This window comes from Parasteatoda tepidariorum, chromosome 5, assembly GCF_982258835.1.
Source record: "Parasteatoda tepidariorum strain Cologne lab strain chromosome 5, Ptep-v5.0, whole genome shotgun sequence".
In the NCBI taxonomy this organism is placed as follows: domain Eukaryota; kingdom Metazoa; phylum Arthropoda; class Arachnida; order Araneae; family Theridiidae; genus Parasteatoda; species Parasteatoda tepidariorum.
The window spans coordinates 59,871,771-59,891,336 of record NC_141759.1 but is presented as its reverse complement, the minus strand read 5'-3'; the positions used below and the strand labels follow the sequence as shown (position 1 = coordinate 59,891,336).

The 19,566-nt window shown below is 27.5% G+C and overlaps 1 protein-coding gene across 2 annotated transcripts in view; it reads left to right on the top strand.

Annotated features, from left to right (window-relative positions):
* unc-13-4A (BAI1 associated protein 3) overlaps positions 1–19,566 on the top strand; it is a 105,447-nt gene that overhangs the window by 15,562 nt on the left and 70,319 nt on the right. For both annotated transcript variants that reach the window (XM_087164041.1, XM_087164040.1), the window contains exons 2-6: positions 1,091–1,174; positions 1,764–1,931; positions 9,391–9,457; positions 11,362–11,626; positions 16,419–16,463. In XM_087164041.1, the coding sequence (XP_087020167.1) occupies positions 1,091–1,174; positions 1,764–1,931; positions 9,391–9,457; positions 11,362–11,626; positions 16,419–16,463 (629 nt within the window). The remainder of the gene's footprint in view (positions 1–1,090; positions 1,175–1,763; positions 1,932–9,390; positions 9,458–11,361; positions 11,627–16,418; positions 16,464–19,566) is intronic.

Below are 19,566 nucleotides of genomic sequence, written 5' to 3'. Positions count from 1 at the left end.
TTTCGGACGTTAATAGAACTTTTCTCGGACTTGGTAGACCATATTGTGCTGAATATTTCAGCTACTGCGCTTAAATCTAACTTGGATATCGTATAAAACGAGATAAGAATTCCTTTTATTTCAAATGGGACGTTTATGGAAGCTTTTGTTCCGAAGTAAAGTATGTTTCTCTTTCTGTTTATTACTTTTTTTTAATATTCATATGTTATTTATAGCATTGGTGGTGTGTATTTGTAAATCGTAACCCATTAGATTCTGATCTACATTTCAAACTCCCTAAAATATTAATACGGACAAATAAGAGTGAGAAAGTATTTTGAGTAAAGTATTATTTAAAGTATTATTTGAGTAAAGTATTAAATAAGTAAAGAATCATTTGAGTACAATATTATTTGAGTATTATTTAAGCATAGTAAATGTTCAATAAATTTTGCATCTACAAAATTAAAAAATGGAATTTATCATAAATTTAAATGTTAAATAAAATAAGTTTCTACTGTTTTCATTCAGTTAAATTAATTCATTCAATTAATTAATCCATTCAATTCCCTCATTCAATTAAAATAAAAGCATTGATCTCTTAATTTCTTAATTATGTGAAGATAAATAAATGTTATTTCGTATATTTCATACTTAGGAATAAATTGTTATGATAATTTCATGGCACACTGCAATTAAATTGGAAATATCTATAACTAATGAGTTTATTTTTTTCCTGTTGAAGAACACAAAACTGTGAACGAATATAAAATAAAATTGGGAAACTTCTTCCTTTTTTTTCATACTAGTGTTATTTTATAGATTCTTTAAAATGCTTTCGTGATACAGATTTTCGAGACAGAACTTCCTTGAACATTGGTGGATTTAAAGCATTTGTAGACTAGTAAACACTTCACAAAAATCGAATCAAATCTATAATGGAAGAAGAAGAATTTAAATAAAAAGGGAACACAATAAAACCCCGAATAATGAGTCGGCAACAGCTAATTTTTACATTAGCCTAGACTTATTTGGCACTTAGAGACTTATAGACCTTGCACTTATCCATTTATGGTATTTATTCATTCATTTGTTATTTTTCTTTCTATAGGATGAATTGCAGAAAGATAAGCCTCCGCCTTCTGAATGTGATTCTGGAATTGAAGTCGCTCCTTATAAAATAGGGCGTAAGGAAGTATGTACATCATGTTTTTTTGTGATTTTTGTGATAAAAACAATGTTTTGTCATTAGCCATACAGCTTTTCAGAAGACATTTTGGTGAAAATTTGCAGTAAGCAGTTAGAAATTTCTGTGCAATGTACTGTTTATTTAGTGGAAATATAGGTATATATCTAGGAACAATCTAGGATTGCATATCTAGATCTATGTATCTTATTTATATATCTATATTATTAGATCTATTATCTATATATATCTAACTGTAAAAAAAACATGAGTTATCCTTACATGACCAGCCTCTTCAAAAAAATATGGCAGCTTTTCCTTTGTTTCTTTCCCTTTGAAGTATTCTTTTCTTAAAGAGATCAAAATTAAGTACTTCGAAAAATCACAGTCTTGTAAAATTTACTATGTAAAAAAACTACCAGTTGATTTTTAATTTTTTGGCTCATTTTAATAACAACATTTTTAGTAAAGTCCACAATTTGCATCTTTTTGCTAGCAAAAATAGCTTTATCTTATTCTTATGACGTAATTGTTCAAAAAACAAAGGGTTTTATAACTTTGCAAGACCCTATTGTGCTTAACAATTTTACTTTTTTAGTGGGAAGAGCTATATATTGCCGTTTTATACACCATCAAGCACAAGCTTGGTGCAAACAGCAGTGGATACTCTGTGTACGCCGAGGATCTTTATGAGTACGCACAGGAAGCATTTTGCATGTCCGATAATGACCACAAGAGGTTTCTCAGCATTGCTCAAGACGAGAAGGTATGTATAAAAGATAATTTCATTACAGCTTTATTCTTCTTTTGGATTAGGATACGTTCTCTGATACGTCTTTTAGGTTTAGACAGAGTGAGGCTTTTTAAATCGCAGTTAGAAATATCGTGCAAATTCTGTGAAAATGCAATAAAATTTTAAGTTGAACTCTATTAAAGGAGCTGATCTCAAAAGATGTCACAAAACTCCAGAGCTTTTCGAGAGATTGTGACAAAGGAGAAACAGATGGAGTACAAAATGTGTGATTGCATATTTAGTTAAAATAAAAAGATTAACATATTAAATACTTTTGTATTAATAGTTTTTTTTATAATTATTTCGTCATATGTATTCATCCAAATACACATCTAATCATTGTTGTTACGCCCGCAAAATAAAATTTGATACATGGTCACAACATAATATTTGACACACAATTTGAAAATAAAATGAAAAATAATTCAAACTTAAAAACAAAATTTGATACAGGGTCCAAAGAAGGTGTTTTGTCCTGCACTGCTAGTATATGTTCATGCAATATAGCATGACATGTAACTAGATATGTAGGGAGTATGAAAAAGTATGAAATTTTGTGACAAAGGCTATGAATTCAAAATATTAAAGAAAAAGTGTTACATCATTTACATGCAGTCTTTTAGTGAAAATTAATTTACCTTAAACTTTGTTATACGATAGTATGATACAATTGAACAAATTTTTTAAGGATTTGTTAAATTAGCTTGATTCTAGGGTTTAAAATACCAATGCGATGGTTCAATATTTAACTAATTTAGCAAAAGGTCTAAAATAATACTTTTTTAAACAAAATATAGGGTTGTTCTGAAAGTACTTTTGATTTTTTCCATATGAAAATGAAAGGCGATTTTCTTATAGTGAATAAATATTTTATGGGATTATATAATGCCCATTCTTGTCCAATATCTTTTGCCATCTTTCTAGCAATAGCATGATTTCTAGCTCAAAAAATTTTGTTCTTTACAACCAAAAAGCTGATCCAGATGAATTTTGACCTCCTTGTTTGTAGTAAAGGTATTACCATCTGAAAATGTTAGTGGGAACCCGAAGAAATATTGTGGCCTACCCATTTCTCGTTCCCAGTGAGAAACAAATCACAGGTGTCACAAAATGCTACAGCGCAAATTTCTTCCAGTAGGAACATGAAGAACCCATATGCCGAGTTTTAAGAATAAACCGAGGCGTTTTAAATAATTCCGAACAGTCAAATTCGACAAATTTAATCTCTCAACTATCTCGCTAGTTTTTATTTCCTAGTTTTCATCAATCAGTGTCTTTATCGTGTCTTCATCAGCCTGTATTGGTGTAGTGGAGCATGCATTAATTGAAATTTTTCCGGATCGAAATTTCGCGAACCAGTTTTAGCCCTGACATCGAATAATTTTCTTCTTGCTCGAACAGCGTTTTAACCTTTTCGATAGTACAAAAAAGGAAAGAATAATATGTCGAAAATGCTTCTTTTAACTTTCTATATTTGAAAGGGCACCAAACAAACATTGCAGAGTAGAATCAATCGAACTTTTTCACAAGTAATTCTTCCCATATACGCTTTCAAAATTTTATAATGATTGTACGACTTAAGTGGGAAATTAGCTGCGAAGAAATACAATTAAGTTCTCTGTCTTGAAAAAAAGGAAATTAATATCCGAAGAACCCAATAAAACAAAACAATATGTAGTTAGTGCTTTCATGGTAATGACGATAAAATACAATTTAAAAGTAATGATAAAATATAATTTAAAAGTAAAATACAATAAATATTCAAAGGTAATGATAAAATACAACATTAATTCAGACGTAACGATAAATACAATAATAATTCAAAAGTAATGATAAAGTACAATAATAATTCAAAAGCAATAATAAAATACAATAATAATTCAAAAGTAAGGAATACATATAACAATAATTAAATTATTGTTATATGTATTCCTCATATATAAATTAATGTTATATGTATTCCTTACATATAATTTATTGTTATATGTATTAATTATTGTTATATATATTCCTTATTGTAGGTATAATGATAAAATATAATATTAATTCTGAAGTAATGATAAAATATAATAATTTAGCCTTCCTATATCACCTTTCAAAGTTTATAATGGTTATACGACTTAAGCGTGAAGTTAGGTGTTAAAAAATACAATTAAGTCTACTGTCTGGAAAAAAAGGAAATTAGTTTCTGAAAAAAACAATCAAACAAAAAATTTGTATTTAATGCATCAATGATAATAATGATAAAATACAATAATAATTCAACTATTATGATAAAATACAATAATAATTCAAAAGTAACAATAAAATGCAATAATAATTTAAAGGTAATGATAAAATATAATAATAATTCAGAAGTAATGATAAAATACAATAATAATTCAAAGGTAATGATAAAATCGATAATAATTCAAAGGTAAGGATAAAATACAATAATAATTCAAAAATAACAATAAAATACAATAATAATTTAAAGTTAATGATAAAATATAATAACAATTCAAAGGTAATGATAAAATACAATAATAATTCAAAGGTAATGACAAAATATAATTTATCTATAATCATATTAATTATTTTTGAAATCTGAACATAATTGAAAAATCTTTACTGATGAAGCCTTTCAGTTGGTTGATTGCTTTTCTTTATTTAAGAAACACAAAAATTATTTAAGACATTTGTCTTAATTCATAAATGTTTTTTTTTTCTTTAAATTAAAAGTAGTTCCATTATATTTCATAAAAACTACTAAAATAAACAAATTAAGTTTCATTTCAATGAATAATAAGGAAATACACTTAAGCTTTTATATCAAGGTTCAACTTCTTCTTAAAGTAACAAATTCAAAGCCTCAAGATTTCATCCTATTTCAGAACTACTTACCCGGAACCGATCAAGATCTAAATCTGGAGAACTTATCTATTCTTAATGTCATCTTTATATTAAAAACGAAGTAATTCTATTGTGCACGTTCTTATACTTGCTTTTGAAACTCCACTTCAACTTCTATCTTTCTTAATTAACATAGCCTTGAGCGGCTTTGAAATCAATATTAAGAACTTGGAAATAAGATATTGGTGCGTGCTTTCGAATAAATATTTTGCGTTCGTAATGTATTTCTCCTTAAATATAATTGGTTGCAGTGTAATGGATGAAATTAAATAAATTTTGCGCTTGTGTGATTAGGCGCATACTCTGCAAATTATAGTAAAAAAAATTCTGATGCACTATCTTTGAATAATCGCATTGTTCTTATTGTTTGAATATTCAGAAATAGTTTCCGTAGATATGTACAGTCTGCAAATTAATTAATAACACCTAATTCCGTGTTTTTGAAAAGCATATTTTCTGTTTTTATTTTTCACAAAAAATTAATTAATTTCAAATTTTATCAATTTCACTCTAACTAATAATAAATAAATGTAAAACATGCTCACGTATATGTAGAATATATAATAGAATTTTTTACTTCCTCTAATGAAAAATAAAATATCCAACACCTACACAATTTTTTTAGCAATGCATTTCTATTAAAACTCAAAAGTCTTTGTAAAGTTTCCTCTCACCCACATATTACAATACTAGAAGTTCCACTTAACGATCCCCGTAGTTGTTTCTCATTTATCATTGTTTTTATCTTAAAAGTAGTAAAAAAATAATTTTGCTAAAAAAATTACTAATTATTAATTTCTTATATTAGCACGAAATTTATTCATATGTTAATCGCTTGGCGAACAAAGAGCTCGTATCCTTTGGCAAAGACTGATCGTAACGAAATTAAAGGATGCCTATATTTTAAAAATATCTTACTGTACTTGAAAAGAAAAATTTATATTTATGTAGACAAAATGGGCGATACAATAAAAAGTAGTAAATGAAAAGAAATTTCACCTGTTAAATATATGTAACGATAACAATATATTATATGACAATTCACATTGAAAATATTTTTTACCTCTCATGATTTTTTTTTATAATTGATATAAATGTAAATATTTATATCTGGCAACATCTTATCTCTCACGTATTTTTTTATTTATTATCTTTTTAGTTACTTTTGATTTGAAAAGTTGAAAAAAGGATAAATCGCGATAAAAGATAAAGAGATAATTTTTCACAACAATGGATACATAATTATTATATAAAAGAAAAATGCAAAAAAAAATTTTTTTAAAAATTTCGAAAAATTAGAATTTTGAAAAAACTTTCGTCAAATTTCAACTGAGCAATCAGTGAGCAGTATTTTTTTACTTCAAATTTAAACTTGATAACACTTCAATTAATTGTCAAATCATTTTCTTTGCTCTTTCAGCATGTCAAATTTCAACTCTGCAGTTGCATTTCTGCCGCCAGTATATCAAGCAACGTGTGTCTTTTACCACAACTTTTACAATTAATAACTCTTCAATTAAGTGTCGAATCAAACTATTCGTATATTTTCTACACACCTTCGTAATAGACCCTTTTTTTTTACCGGCAAAAAAAATCACGAAAAAAATCATTTACAAATTAAATTACTTTCGAAAAAATTGGAATTTCGAAAAGCAAACTCGATGCTAAGTTTTAAAAAAATGTGGACCTTTCAGCCTGTCAAATTTCAACTCTGTGGTTGCATTCTTGCCACCTGTAGAGCGCCTGTACGGTATTTTTTTTTAATGGTGGGAATTTGGAACTATTGTCCATTGGCCACAGAAAGTGCCAGAACTGCTAACTCTCTTTTCGTTACCCAGTGGGCGCCTGTGGCGAAGCCACGGCGGTGGAGCTTCGTCACCCACGTCACCCTACCACAACCCGTTTATAGGGCGGGTCACATTCACACACATAGGAGAAAAGGACATAGAACACAGATAGAGAGAAAGAGACATCCATGCCTTGCCCGGGATTCGAACCCAGAACCTTTCAGATGCAAGGACAGTTCCCTGCCCCCTACACAGGCCAGTCAGCTGTACGGTATTTTTTCCCCTATAATTCTGACAGTTAATAATTCGCGAATAATAATCGAATGTAAAATTATTTTATTCGAATGCATTTAGCATTTAATTGTGCATTTTTCTCACACCTCAGTAGTTTCAAGTTTCTAAGTCTCAAAGTTTCTGTTTAGCAAAAGAAAATGTAGCGTTAAGTTGAACAACCAAAACAGCGGCGGCGCTTACGATTTATTACATAGAGAGATATCATACAAATTGATTTTATTGGAGCAACTGAGTTTCCATAAGAATTATTTTCTCGCATTTTTAAAAAGAAAAATTAATGATTTATTCTGATATATGATTTTAAAAAAATGATTTTTTTTTCATTAATAGCACGCAATTGCCAATGAAATATTGAATAATTCAAATAAATTATAAACTCAAAATAATATTATCATTTGTGTCTAAAATTATTTTAATTTATGTTCTGGTATTTTAATTTTAAAAATATCATTGAAATGTTTCAGTTTTCAAAATTTGAGATATTTTAATTTTTTTTAAACTCTAATAGAACGAAGTTGATGAAGACAAAACAAAGATTGTTTATTTTAAATTAAAAAGAAACGTTGTTGTTTGTTCAATTTCTAGTTCTTTCTTCGGTTTTGCTCAAAATTGAAAAAAGTGTTGCTAATTATTAAAAAAAATAAAACTACATACATTTTAAAGAGATATTTTTTTCCTTAAATATCCTGATTAAAAAATAGAATCAAATAAAAATAAATTATAGGTAATATAAAAAAGTGAACGTAAATTTTTTATTGCTTTTTACTTAGAAAAATATTAGAAGATTTAGCATTCAATAAAAAAGTTACTATGTTAACATTTTAAAAATCTTCAATGTTTAGAATCTTCTGAGGATAGTATTCAGTTGGCAAATTGGGGAGATGGAGCTTTTTATTCCTTTCCAATATTCAAGAAGCAAATAAAAACTAGTTAGAGACACTGAAAAAAACTTATTTTTATTCATATTTGTTATAAAGATAAAGATTTAAAGAAACTAACCAAACAGCATACGGAAGTTGCCAGGAAAAAGCTTCCGTTTTTCCAATGAAGGATATATACCTTTCGTTATTGAATGTTTCTCTAGATTTTACACAACACCTATCTTCAGCAAAATTCTTACTCTAAATGTGACGTTTGATATTTTTTTTCCTTATAAAAGATAATATAAATAAAAAGTTCAAAGTTCATATATTATTTTAGAAATGTTTTACGATTCAAACAGTCATGATTTTCATAGTCGGAAATATAAAATTAAACCAATGGTATGTTATCCTTATTTAATTATCGGTAATTTATTTTGTGAAAACCCCTTTTATGTTATTACATTTCTAATGTTCTCTGTTATTAAACCAATCACAAAGTGTTTTACTTCTATCTTATTTTTATACTTGATTTTAATTCCATAAGTTTCTTAACATTATTTTACAAATATAATCCGCAGAGAAATTATTAATAACGATTTGATTTTTTCCCAAAAATCTTTCCAATGTTCATTGTATTAAAATGTAACTTATTAATTTCTCTATATTATACTTTATGTATATTATGCATTTAATGCTACATTTTTTTCCTCAAAAACCATATTTTATTATTTAATTTCGTGTAATTTCTGAAAACACATCAGTTTACAAGTAAAATTGAGTACAACATTAGTATCTTTTTCTCAGTCTCTATGTCAATTCCTGATAATGTAGCATTAGTATTAACCTATTTATTTTAAAGAAAGCAGACGATTTAATATCATTTATAACTAATAAAAACCTTATGCCATAAATATATGCTTATTTAGTAGTATATAATAAATACATAGTTAAGTAGAAAATTCATTATTGTTCAGTTTTGAAGAACGTTGATCAAATCTTTCAACAATTTGATCATTTTTTTTAATTATTCAGAATAATTGTCATGAATCATTTTTTTTTTAATTTTCGCTTCCCATAAAGCAAGATCTGTATTAATAAATTTTAATCGATTGATATATAATTTTTTTTATGTTTAAAATTAATTTTGATATGACGACTATTTTAAGTTTAATTAATTACAATGTTAACATTAATTATAATTTTAGCAAACCATAAAACTTCAAAGATTTTTCTTTATTTTTTTTAAAATTTATATTTCAAATTTCTGATAGTAAAAATCTGATAGATTTGTAGTATTTTTATATTTAGTAAGTAAATATGACCTGTATGAGCATAAAGTGGGATTTTTTTAATATTTAGAGTTAAAAATAAGTACCACTATTTAATACTGTCACAAAAATTTGTTTTCGAATGAAAATTTAACAAACATTTAATTTGTGATTTATTAGATTATCACATATTAGTTTCCATACTATCATATTAGTCACACTTGCTATTTAGAAGTAGATTGTTTTAATGTATGAGATATTTTCTTATGGTTTCAGTGAAAATCAATCCTATTCATGTTTATTTTTTTGTTTTTTTTTTCTTCCTCAGCCTCCTATACTTGTTGTAAATGTTACTGTGGTAGAAGCTCAAGGCTTAGAAGCTAAAGATCCAAACGGTAACTTGATAATAATTTCATTTATTTATTTACAATTATCTAATAAATTTAACACCATAACGTAAGATGTGGAGAGAAAAAAATTTCTCAGTATGCAAATTTGCTTTCTTCATTTTACAAAGATCAAATTATTTTGTAATATCCTATTACATACACTGTAAAAATTTACAGATCAAATTACCGTGCAAAGTTCTGGAACTTAGAGTGCATCCATTTTACTGTAAAATCCATTTTACTGTAAAGTCTTATACAGCAGTATTTACAGTAATATTAGTTTAATTGGAGTGATTTTACAGTAATTATTACTGTAAAAATTGCGGTATATCAGATATTTTGTTTTTTACAATGTTTCGGTAAAAATTGATCTCATGGTAAAATGTACCAGCACCCTGAATGCTCGTACTTTTTACCGTAATTTGATCCGAAATTCTTTACACTGTAATACGTGAAACTATTTAGTACGATAAAGCAATGTATATATTGAGATAAAAAAAAGGTTATAAGACCAATAATAATGTAACAATATCGGATGGAAAACTTGGAAATCAGGTTATCATTCTTAGAAGCATCATTCATTCACAACGCTGTAGAATATAATCACTGTTACATGATTTCTTATATTTTGGGAAGATAAGAATATAATCGTAAAAGTTAAAGTTGCATGAATGAGAAATAAACAGCATATTTTGCATTAATGCAAACTTAAAGGAGAAAAATATATTCACAAACTTCAAATGGCATTCTTCAAACCAGGTTTTTCGTACACATGTCATGAAAACTGTTTATATTTTCATTCGATTTACTTAAACTTATGACGACACAATTACTCTAGTTTTTGTTGCACTTAAGGTTGTTTTAATTATCTTTGCATTTTTTTGTTTATTACAGGCTTTAATACTTTTTGAAGCTTGATTTAACTCTTTTTTTTTTCCTTTTAATCAAACATTTTGTCAGGTCTCTCATGTATTCAAAGAAATCTCATAAGCAACGTCAGTTATTTGCGCCCTAAATTTATTACAGGACCTGGCGCTTTGCAAATATTGCCGTCATTATTAAATACTCCAAGCCAAGGAAAAACATCTCGTACTTTCTTTTTAACTCGATATTTTTAGACTAATTACAATCAGCCCATTTACCTTTAAGTTAATTAAAAAACTCTACAAAGATTAACTCAAACAGTTTGGGTTGGACTGTACTTATTATAATTAGCCATGAACTATGCTATCCCCTTCAGTAAAGAAATATGCTGAATCAAATTAATTGAGATTAATTGAGTAATCATTATTGTATCTTCAATGAATTATATCCTTTTTCTGTAATGTGTTGCAAACGCATTGTAAACGAATTGCAATAAACCAGATTAATTTAGCTAATGAATTTTTAGTTTCGTAACTGCTTAAAAGTTTTGAACTCATTGCAAATGAGCCTAAAAAAGTGATGAATGCTGAATAAAAAATACTGGTGAACTTCCTACAAGGCAAATAACGTCAACGATTTTCGTACAATCAGCATATGGCATATATATATATATATATATATATATATATATATACATATATATATATATATATATATATATATATATATATATATATATATATATATATATATATATATATATATATATATATATATATATATATATATATATATATTCCGTTGTTGTCAAACTGTACATGCTAGTTTAAATCCGTTTTAAAGAAATAATTAATTAAATTTTCCGAAAGATTGTTTCATCAATTAAATTGATTGTTTGTGTGTAGGATACAAGTTAAGTTTTTAATACATTGTTCTTAAAAAACCAGACCGTTTCAAAATGCAATTTTGTAATTTTTATTAAAATTTTAAACGAAAATCGAACGAAATAAACTTTGAAAAAAAATGAATGCATCTTTGTTTTACAGGCTTTAGTGATCCGTATTGTATGCTGGGTATCCAACCAGCTAACACTCTAGAAAGAAGAAACAGTTCCGATGATGAATTCGGAACTGGAAGTATAAAAGGAAGTCCTAGAAGGCAGGGTGGCCTTAAAAAATTGGGGGCTTCCCTGAAAAGAAAAGACAGGATACGCAGCAACAGCATATCCGAAACGCTGCCAGCCAAATTCATCAGGACAACTTCAGTGAAACCACAGACACTGAACCCACGTTGGAATGAACAATTTAGATTGTAAGTAAACAAAAAGGCCCTTTAAGTTGATCAGTTACTTTATTTTAATCTTTGGTTAGAAGGTTATTAGCGTTCCTGGTTTATTTTTGATGGAAAAGTACAGTTTTAAAAACTTTATATTTAACAGGAAGCTGCATCAATGTTACGACGAATTTCTGGGGGAGTAAGAGCACATCATCATAATAAAAACTGCATAGGAGCTTTAGCCCGGCAATGTCGGCATAAGTTCCTAAGCAGTTTTAAATATTATAATATGTCCTATCTACCCTGGAAGTTTATCACAACAAATATGTGACTCTTTGGTATAGATAACGTTTTTAAACTTAAACATTTCGACAAAAAACAGACTTAAAATGTCATCTTAGAAAAAACATTATAGCTTGGACAGAGAAACACCGGTTAATCAGCGACGCAAAAATATCCAAAATCCGTTTTAAAAATATCCCATGCAGCAGAAAACAAGAAAGAAACTTATTCCCCGGTGTTATTATCTGATTTTGCAAACTTTTAATAGGCCCCAGTTTTTTTTTATTTAAATTTATTACGCAACTCTTCATGCTTCACTAAGTATAACATGGACTAACAATTGCAAACACACAACAGCATATAATTCGTAAAAGAAAAAAAAAAGGAAAAAAAATAATTCATTTAGTGAAGACAGAGAGCCATTCGAAGTGTGTAAATTAGTCTTCTTTTGCTTTCTGGTAGAAATAAAAACATAATTCATGCACCATTTGAAAGATAATTAAATACATTAAGCAAACATAATAATACATATACAAAATATAATATAAACATTATAAAATAATACAAAATATAATAATACATAATATAATAATACATAATATAATAATAAACATAATAATGCATAACATAATAATACATAATATAATAATACATAATATAAATCTATTTGTGCAAATTGATTTTTTTTTAAATTCCTCAGAGGTTCATATCCCCCTCAATAAAACTAAATCGCTACGTAAAAAGTAAAATCTTCCACACTTTCAATAAACATAGTGCAAATTTCATTAAAAATCTATTACCAGGAATTTGAAACTTCAAGAAAAACTTTTTTCTCTACGGAAAAATGCCTTATAAAAAAAAATATTTGAGACAAAAATAAATAAAAAACATAAAAGCAATCTTTAATTTTGATGACTAAAACTATTCACGGTTGAAAGAATCATCTCAACCAAAAAACATGTTTTTTTTATATTTAGAAATAGGAAAGTTTCGAGAATACTGTGCAACAGTACAGGCACTTTTTAATATAACTTTTTTTTCCTCCATTATATCAATAACAATACCCTTTGTTTGGTTATTCTTCTCCCCATTATCAAACTATCGCCTAAAGCTATTTTCGCTCATAAGCGGTAATTAACCATTTCAGTTTTTATATCCGCCCCACTTAAAATTTTGGAAAAAAGAGTAGAGAGCTTCGCCAAAAAATATTGGGGATTTGTTGAAAGGGAAAGCTTTTCGTTTGAAAGAAAGTTAATGATTAATTAAAGCTTTTCATCGAATTTTTCTCATAAACCATTGTTTTAAAAATTTCTTTTGTATTTGCATTTTAGGCTTCATATATTTATTTTCTAGAGCAACTAAGCTGATACTCTACCCGGAATTTAGAATGAATGTGTCAGCAAATAGATTCATTAGCTTCTAATCAGAAATGCACGAGTCTTCTGGTGTAAATAAAATTTCTAAGTATTAATTATTTCAATACAAAAATTTTATATTATTTATAAGCTGATTAAGAGATTTTTTTCGCAAATAACTCATATTTTTTGTAAGTAACTCTTACTAATAGAAATTGAAAAAGCACTGTATTACACTCATGGACAAAAAAATTAGCGCACCAAGAAGGAGTCGTCAAAATGAAACGAAATTTTGCCTACGTAATGACTACTTTGATATAAGTAAATGATTAGAAAATCAAAGATTATCGTTTTTCTTTGATTTTCTAAACATTTACTAATACCAAAGTAGTCATGACGTATGTAAAATTTCGTTTCATTTTGACGACTCCTTCTTGGTGCGCTAATTTTTCTGTCCATGAGTGTAAATAGAACGAAAGTACAAACTAATATTTTATGATTATATGAACTAATATTTTATATAATTTTTCTCCGTTATGTATAAAATAAAAATAAGATTGTTTGGTTGGTTGATTAGGGTTTATTGGCTCAAGAGCCAGATATGGCTATACTGCGCCAGTCACTAGGTTATAAAAATTATTAAAGAAATTATGAACCTAATGCCAACTAACATACTAAACAAATAGTATTTTGTTAATGTGGAATTCAGATTTGTAGTTTTTTCTCATATATGTTTATATGTATCTATGTTACACATAAGAACATGAAATACGTAATGCCAACTACATACTAAACAAATAGTTATTAATTGATGTGTTTGTTAAATTTGTAGTTTTTTCTAATCCATATTAGCTCGACTTCGTGCGCTGGTCGTCGGGCTACCAAGGCAGGGGTGCCATTCCCTCTGCAGAGGATCAAAATTGTGATGGCATGTCTTCGGATCATCCTCAGGGATGTTTTCCTGACCCTCGCCAATAGCTTTTTATGCAGGTCTAGTGCGTCGTAAATAAAGTACTTATCTATAGACATCATCCATATGAAGATTAGTTTTTGAAGATACTGATAAACTAGGATGGCTTAGGCTCATATGAGTTCATTTCGTACCATTATGGGCTTAGAAAAAAAAGCATCCGTGCATAATTATGTGTTAATTCTAACTATTTCAATGTCTAACAGCTAAACTGGGAAATTTTGGAAAAGTGCTTGGTGATACAATTTCAAAATTCCCTAAAGAAAACAGAGTTTGAAAAAGTGAAATTTTTAGTGTATTTTTTCAAGTATTTTCCTTTAATTAAGAATTTAGATTTGTTTTAGGTTATTTTTTCAACAAGTCTTCGCATGCCACTATTAAAACTCCACCGAGTTACATTAAAGCATGATGAAACAAGTTAACCAACCATATGATTTATTGTACAGTTATTATACCTAGAATTAGATAACCTGATCATCAGAAAACGTATAGATAACTTCAAATCAAAAAATCCAAGCAACTATTATATATTATTGTTTTTCTGTAGTTGCTGACTTATACGGTCGCCACGTAAGATTTTACTGAGCCGTATTATAATATTACTAAAGGTACTAAAAGTTTTCTAAAAACTAAACTATCTCACCTGTACATAAAAGTATAAGTGCTGGCTGATGTATATACCAGGGGTGACCAACCTGTGGCTCGCGAGCCACATGCGGCTCTTTGAAGGATTATTTGTGGCTCTCGATAAATGCACCCCAGTTCCCTTTTAAATTATCATCGTTCCGTATGTGTTTCAAAATGTCTTTTAAATTGCTGAGAATAAATATGAAAGACTAAGTGCAACGTTGTTCAATTCAAGGTGAGTTTTCAATTTCTAATATAATTATGACACGAAAAGCATCTGGATAATTAGAATTAATAGAGATGCAAGAAGATCAAGCTCTACAATTAAAATATAAGTCAACGTCGATTACTGAATTTTGGAAATTTGTACCAGAATCGAAGTATCCTGAATTAAAAAAAAGCTGCTTGTCGAATTATTTCAATATTCGGAACAACGTATTTATGTGAATCATTTTATTCCACTTTAAAATTCGGAAATCCAAACACCGATCAGTATTAACTAGCCAGCATCTCAAAGAATTACTGAGAAGTGCTGTCACAAATTATTCACTAAATTTTAAAGAATTATCAATAGAAGTAGAATAAATGTGTTTAATATTTAAATTCAATACACATATTTTGTACTTTTACTTAAATGTTTTCGATAAATATAATTTATGTAAAAAAAAAAAAAATTATACCTTTTTTGCATACCTTTTAAATACGTTTTTAATTGCTGATCGCGAAAAATTTCAAATTTTGAAAAATGGCTCGACTATCAAGGAGCTTGGTCACTCCTGGTATATACAATAGTACAATCATAGTAGGTAATTTCCCTAAGTATATTCAGAAGATTTAACTTTTGCGTTAAAGCGTTGCTACCGGAAAGAAAAGTTTAACTTAACAAGGTGGCACCTATGATTTTCCGAGTACTTCGACTAATCATCCAAGTTCATAAAACTTAACAAGTTGCTAAATATCGTTTCTTTTTTCTCGCATTTGAGTTTTGTAGAAAGAAAGAAAGTGTAAACGCCCTCGATTTCCTTATAGAAATTTCAATTAAATTAAAAGAATACAGTTTACGCAACGTGACATTTTACCCTCTATTAGAATGTTTGATCTTTTGTGAGATATCCTTCAGCATTCTATCTTTGTGAAATAAAATAACCAACTACAACCAAACATTAAACTGTTACTATTATCTGACTTCACAATACATTTCTTAAACACGCCGTCACTCCCCACGCAGTAAAGAAAACCACGACCTTGAAGAACGAAAACAAAAAAAAATCGAAAGTAATCATGGGTCAGTTAAGGTAATTTCAAAAAATCAGTTACTTTTCGAGTTGAATAAGCTGACGCAAGCCTTGATATATCAGATACAAAGAGCTTAAATCATTTTAAAGTAATTTAACTGTGACCTCATCTCTTTATTATCTTGCCATTCATTGCAACCACCTTCAAGAAACATTCTTTGTGAGTTTAATGAAGTAGCACGGAATAGGCCTTTCCCTGTTCTTAATTGTTTTGCATTGTTAAATATCCATTATGTAATTCTTTAAATTTTTTGTCAATGTATTTTGTCTTATTAGTGTTTTTTTTTCTTTCTTTGCAGAGACATAGAAGATATCAGAACGGATAGACTACATTTAGATATTTGGTAAAAATTTATTTACTAAGTCAAAATAATTTATAATCAATTTTTTTTTTAAATAAAACTAAATAAGGGATCGGTGAAATATTACGTAAGTACTAAAAGTGCGATATGGTTTATGACTTGCTTAATTTTGGTCACAAGGAAGATATGAGCAAAGCATTTGTAAGACATTAAAATTCCATTATTTTCACATGTAGTCCCCTTGCCGTTAGGCTAAGCATGGGATGTTTTCGTGATTTTCCTCTTCATGTAACGCAAATATGGGTTAATTCTTTTAAAAAGTCCTCCACGAAATCTATTTTGTTCTAATGCTTGACCAAGGAATTCTCTTGTCTTCTGGGTTGAGCTCAAAATTAAAATGCTATGGAGTTGAACATTGATAGTCGTATACTCAGTATTGGGTCGACTGCTCAACGCCGATTATAGAATGAAATAAAAGCCAAAATATAGCAGATAGAAAATGCAACAATATATTTTACAAACAAAAATTTCAAATCTGAAGTAAAAGTTGAACTTAGGGGAGAAAAATTGGGATTTAATTTCTTTGAGCTTCAGAGATCACAAGCAGACACAAAATTTTTCTAAAGAATATTCCACTCAAAATTTTATAAATGAAGTGAAACATACATTTTGTTTGATGCTAAGTTACATTTGTCTCTTGAATTTAATTCTAAAATTTGAATGCTACACGATAATCAAAGTTAGAACAAAATCGGAGCTTTGCTAATTTCTTAAGTAAACATGAAAGGTGGTTTGCGATTTGCTAATATTTGCTAACAAGGGGAGATGCATTATCAATGCTTACGTTAAAAAAAAGTCAGTAAAATCCCATTGTTTTTAAAATTTTCTTAAATCCAAGAAAAAAGGCAACAAAAAAATTTACATAGAAAAATTTGAAATTAAGAATAAAAACTAAATTAGGGGAAAGAAAAAAAATGGGAAACAATTTCTTTTAAGGGTTGCAGTAGTTAAGGATGACTAACACAGAAGAACACAAAATATTCCGAAATAATATTTTTCACAAAATTTTAAAAAAAATGTGTAAAATCCAAAATTTTTTCTTATACAAAGTTGCTTCTTTTATTTGAACTAAATTCTAAAAATAGACTACTACACAAAAAAAAAGGGGGGGATACTGCGACTTTCTAAACCACGGGAAAAGGTTTATAACAAAGAAAAAGGTCAAATTTTTTTAAAAAAAATTTGACAGAAACATGCTTACGTTATTTTGAACAGTCCCTAAATTGTAATAATAAAATAGAATTGATAAAAAATTTAATTGAATAATAGAAAAATTCCACTTTTATACAGCACAGAAAAATACCTTTCTTGCCTTATCGTTCTCTGTTTGACAACAAAAATAAAACTATAAGTAATAGTTTAAAAATAAGATGGAAATGCCTTTTCATAAATCTATTTCCTTTTTTCTTTTTTCTAATAAGTAAAGTTAATTACTATTCCAATTTCCACTTCATATAAGACATATAAAATTATTATTTAAGTCATATGAATTTGATTTTTTGAAGAAAATTTTCTCCTTTTTAGTCTACTTAAAAAACGTAGTCTTTTAAAAATCTATTTATTTATTTTTTAACTAATTATGACTAGTGTTGTCTTATTTTTTGAGTTTGTGCCCTATGAACGTATCAAAATTTTAGAAATTTATGAAGATGAGAAAATCGTTTTGGCAATTATGTAACGATAAAATCTATTTATAGCGGTCAAGAGGCAAATTAAACTTTAAGTGATATCAGTAACAGAGTTTTAGTGGAGATTTTAGAACTGTAGTTAATTTGAAAAGTGTTCAAAATTTCAATTGACGATAGGTTCTTTGGCAATGATATGGAAAAAAAATCTTTTGCGAAACGAATATATATTGCATTTTCATTAGGCACGCAATAGCAATGGAGATTTAAATATTCTAGTCTAAAATGGTTGAAATTTCGGTTGCATGATTCCACTAAATATGATAATGAAAATAAAGTCATGAAAGTATTGTAATAAAAATGAAATCATAAATGCATCATAATAAAAATAAATTCATTAACTATATAAAAAAGCTACTTATAAGTGGATAAAGTAAATAAATCCAAGGAAATATTTCACGTAAATCACAAAATATTATAGATGTCAGCAATTTCGAAACTTATTTTTCAAAATTTTTGAAACAATTAAACATTTAAAGTTCAATCTGAAATAATTACCAATTTGGCAGATGTAACATTGAAAAATATTTGCGTTTTAATATTTTTTTCAGTAAAATGTTTTTTAATTTTAGGATGGAAATCTGAATGTTATCCAGCAATTTTTGTTCTCTCAAAAATAAATAGATGGCAGCACTATTTGTAACAAATCAAATTATTTTTTCGTCAATTATGAATTGTTATTTTTAAAATTTCTTATTAATTTTTAGTAATACAAATGTGCTTGTTTTTTGTTTTTTTAATATACTGCTTTATAAGTTTTAAAGAATTGCATTTAATCAAAAATTAAGTTAAATTATTTGTTCAACTCGTATTTTAGTTGTGTTCGGAAACATTTTGTCAGATGGCAGCACTGGAACTTATTTTTGTTTTGTTTTTCTCAGTGAGTAATAATGACGTCTTTTGTACAAGTGCTATACACATAATCCCTTTTCTTTCTTTCTTTTCAATAATTAAAAAAAAAAAAAAAAAAAATTCAAACTATTTTATTTTAATTTATTAACAAAATAAATTAAAGCAAGTAGTTTTCAACACACATTTTAAAATTAATATCTATCGCAGAATGTATTTTTACAAGCAATCAATTTTTTACTTCAAAACACACGTCATAAAAAAATAAATCATAATTATTATATTAAAAAATTAACGGTTAAATGTTACTCAATCAAAGCCATTCTTTAATACAATTTTTATCAATTGCTGAAATATCTTTGCATTGCTAAAGCTAGGCGTAAGGATAATAATGTTATTTTTTGATAACGAAGCAAAGTAAGACCCAAATGATTATGGACAATCGATTAAATTACTCATAAAAAAATCAAATTATTATTATATATATATATATATATATATATATGTAAAAAAATAGAAAAAAAATCGCTTTATTTACTGTGAGTAGCTTG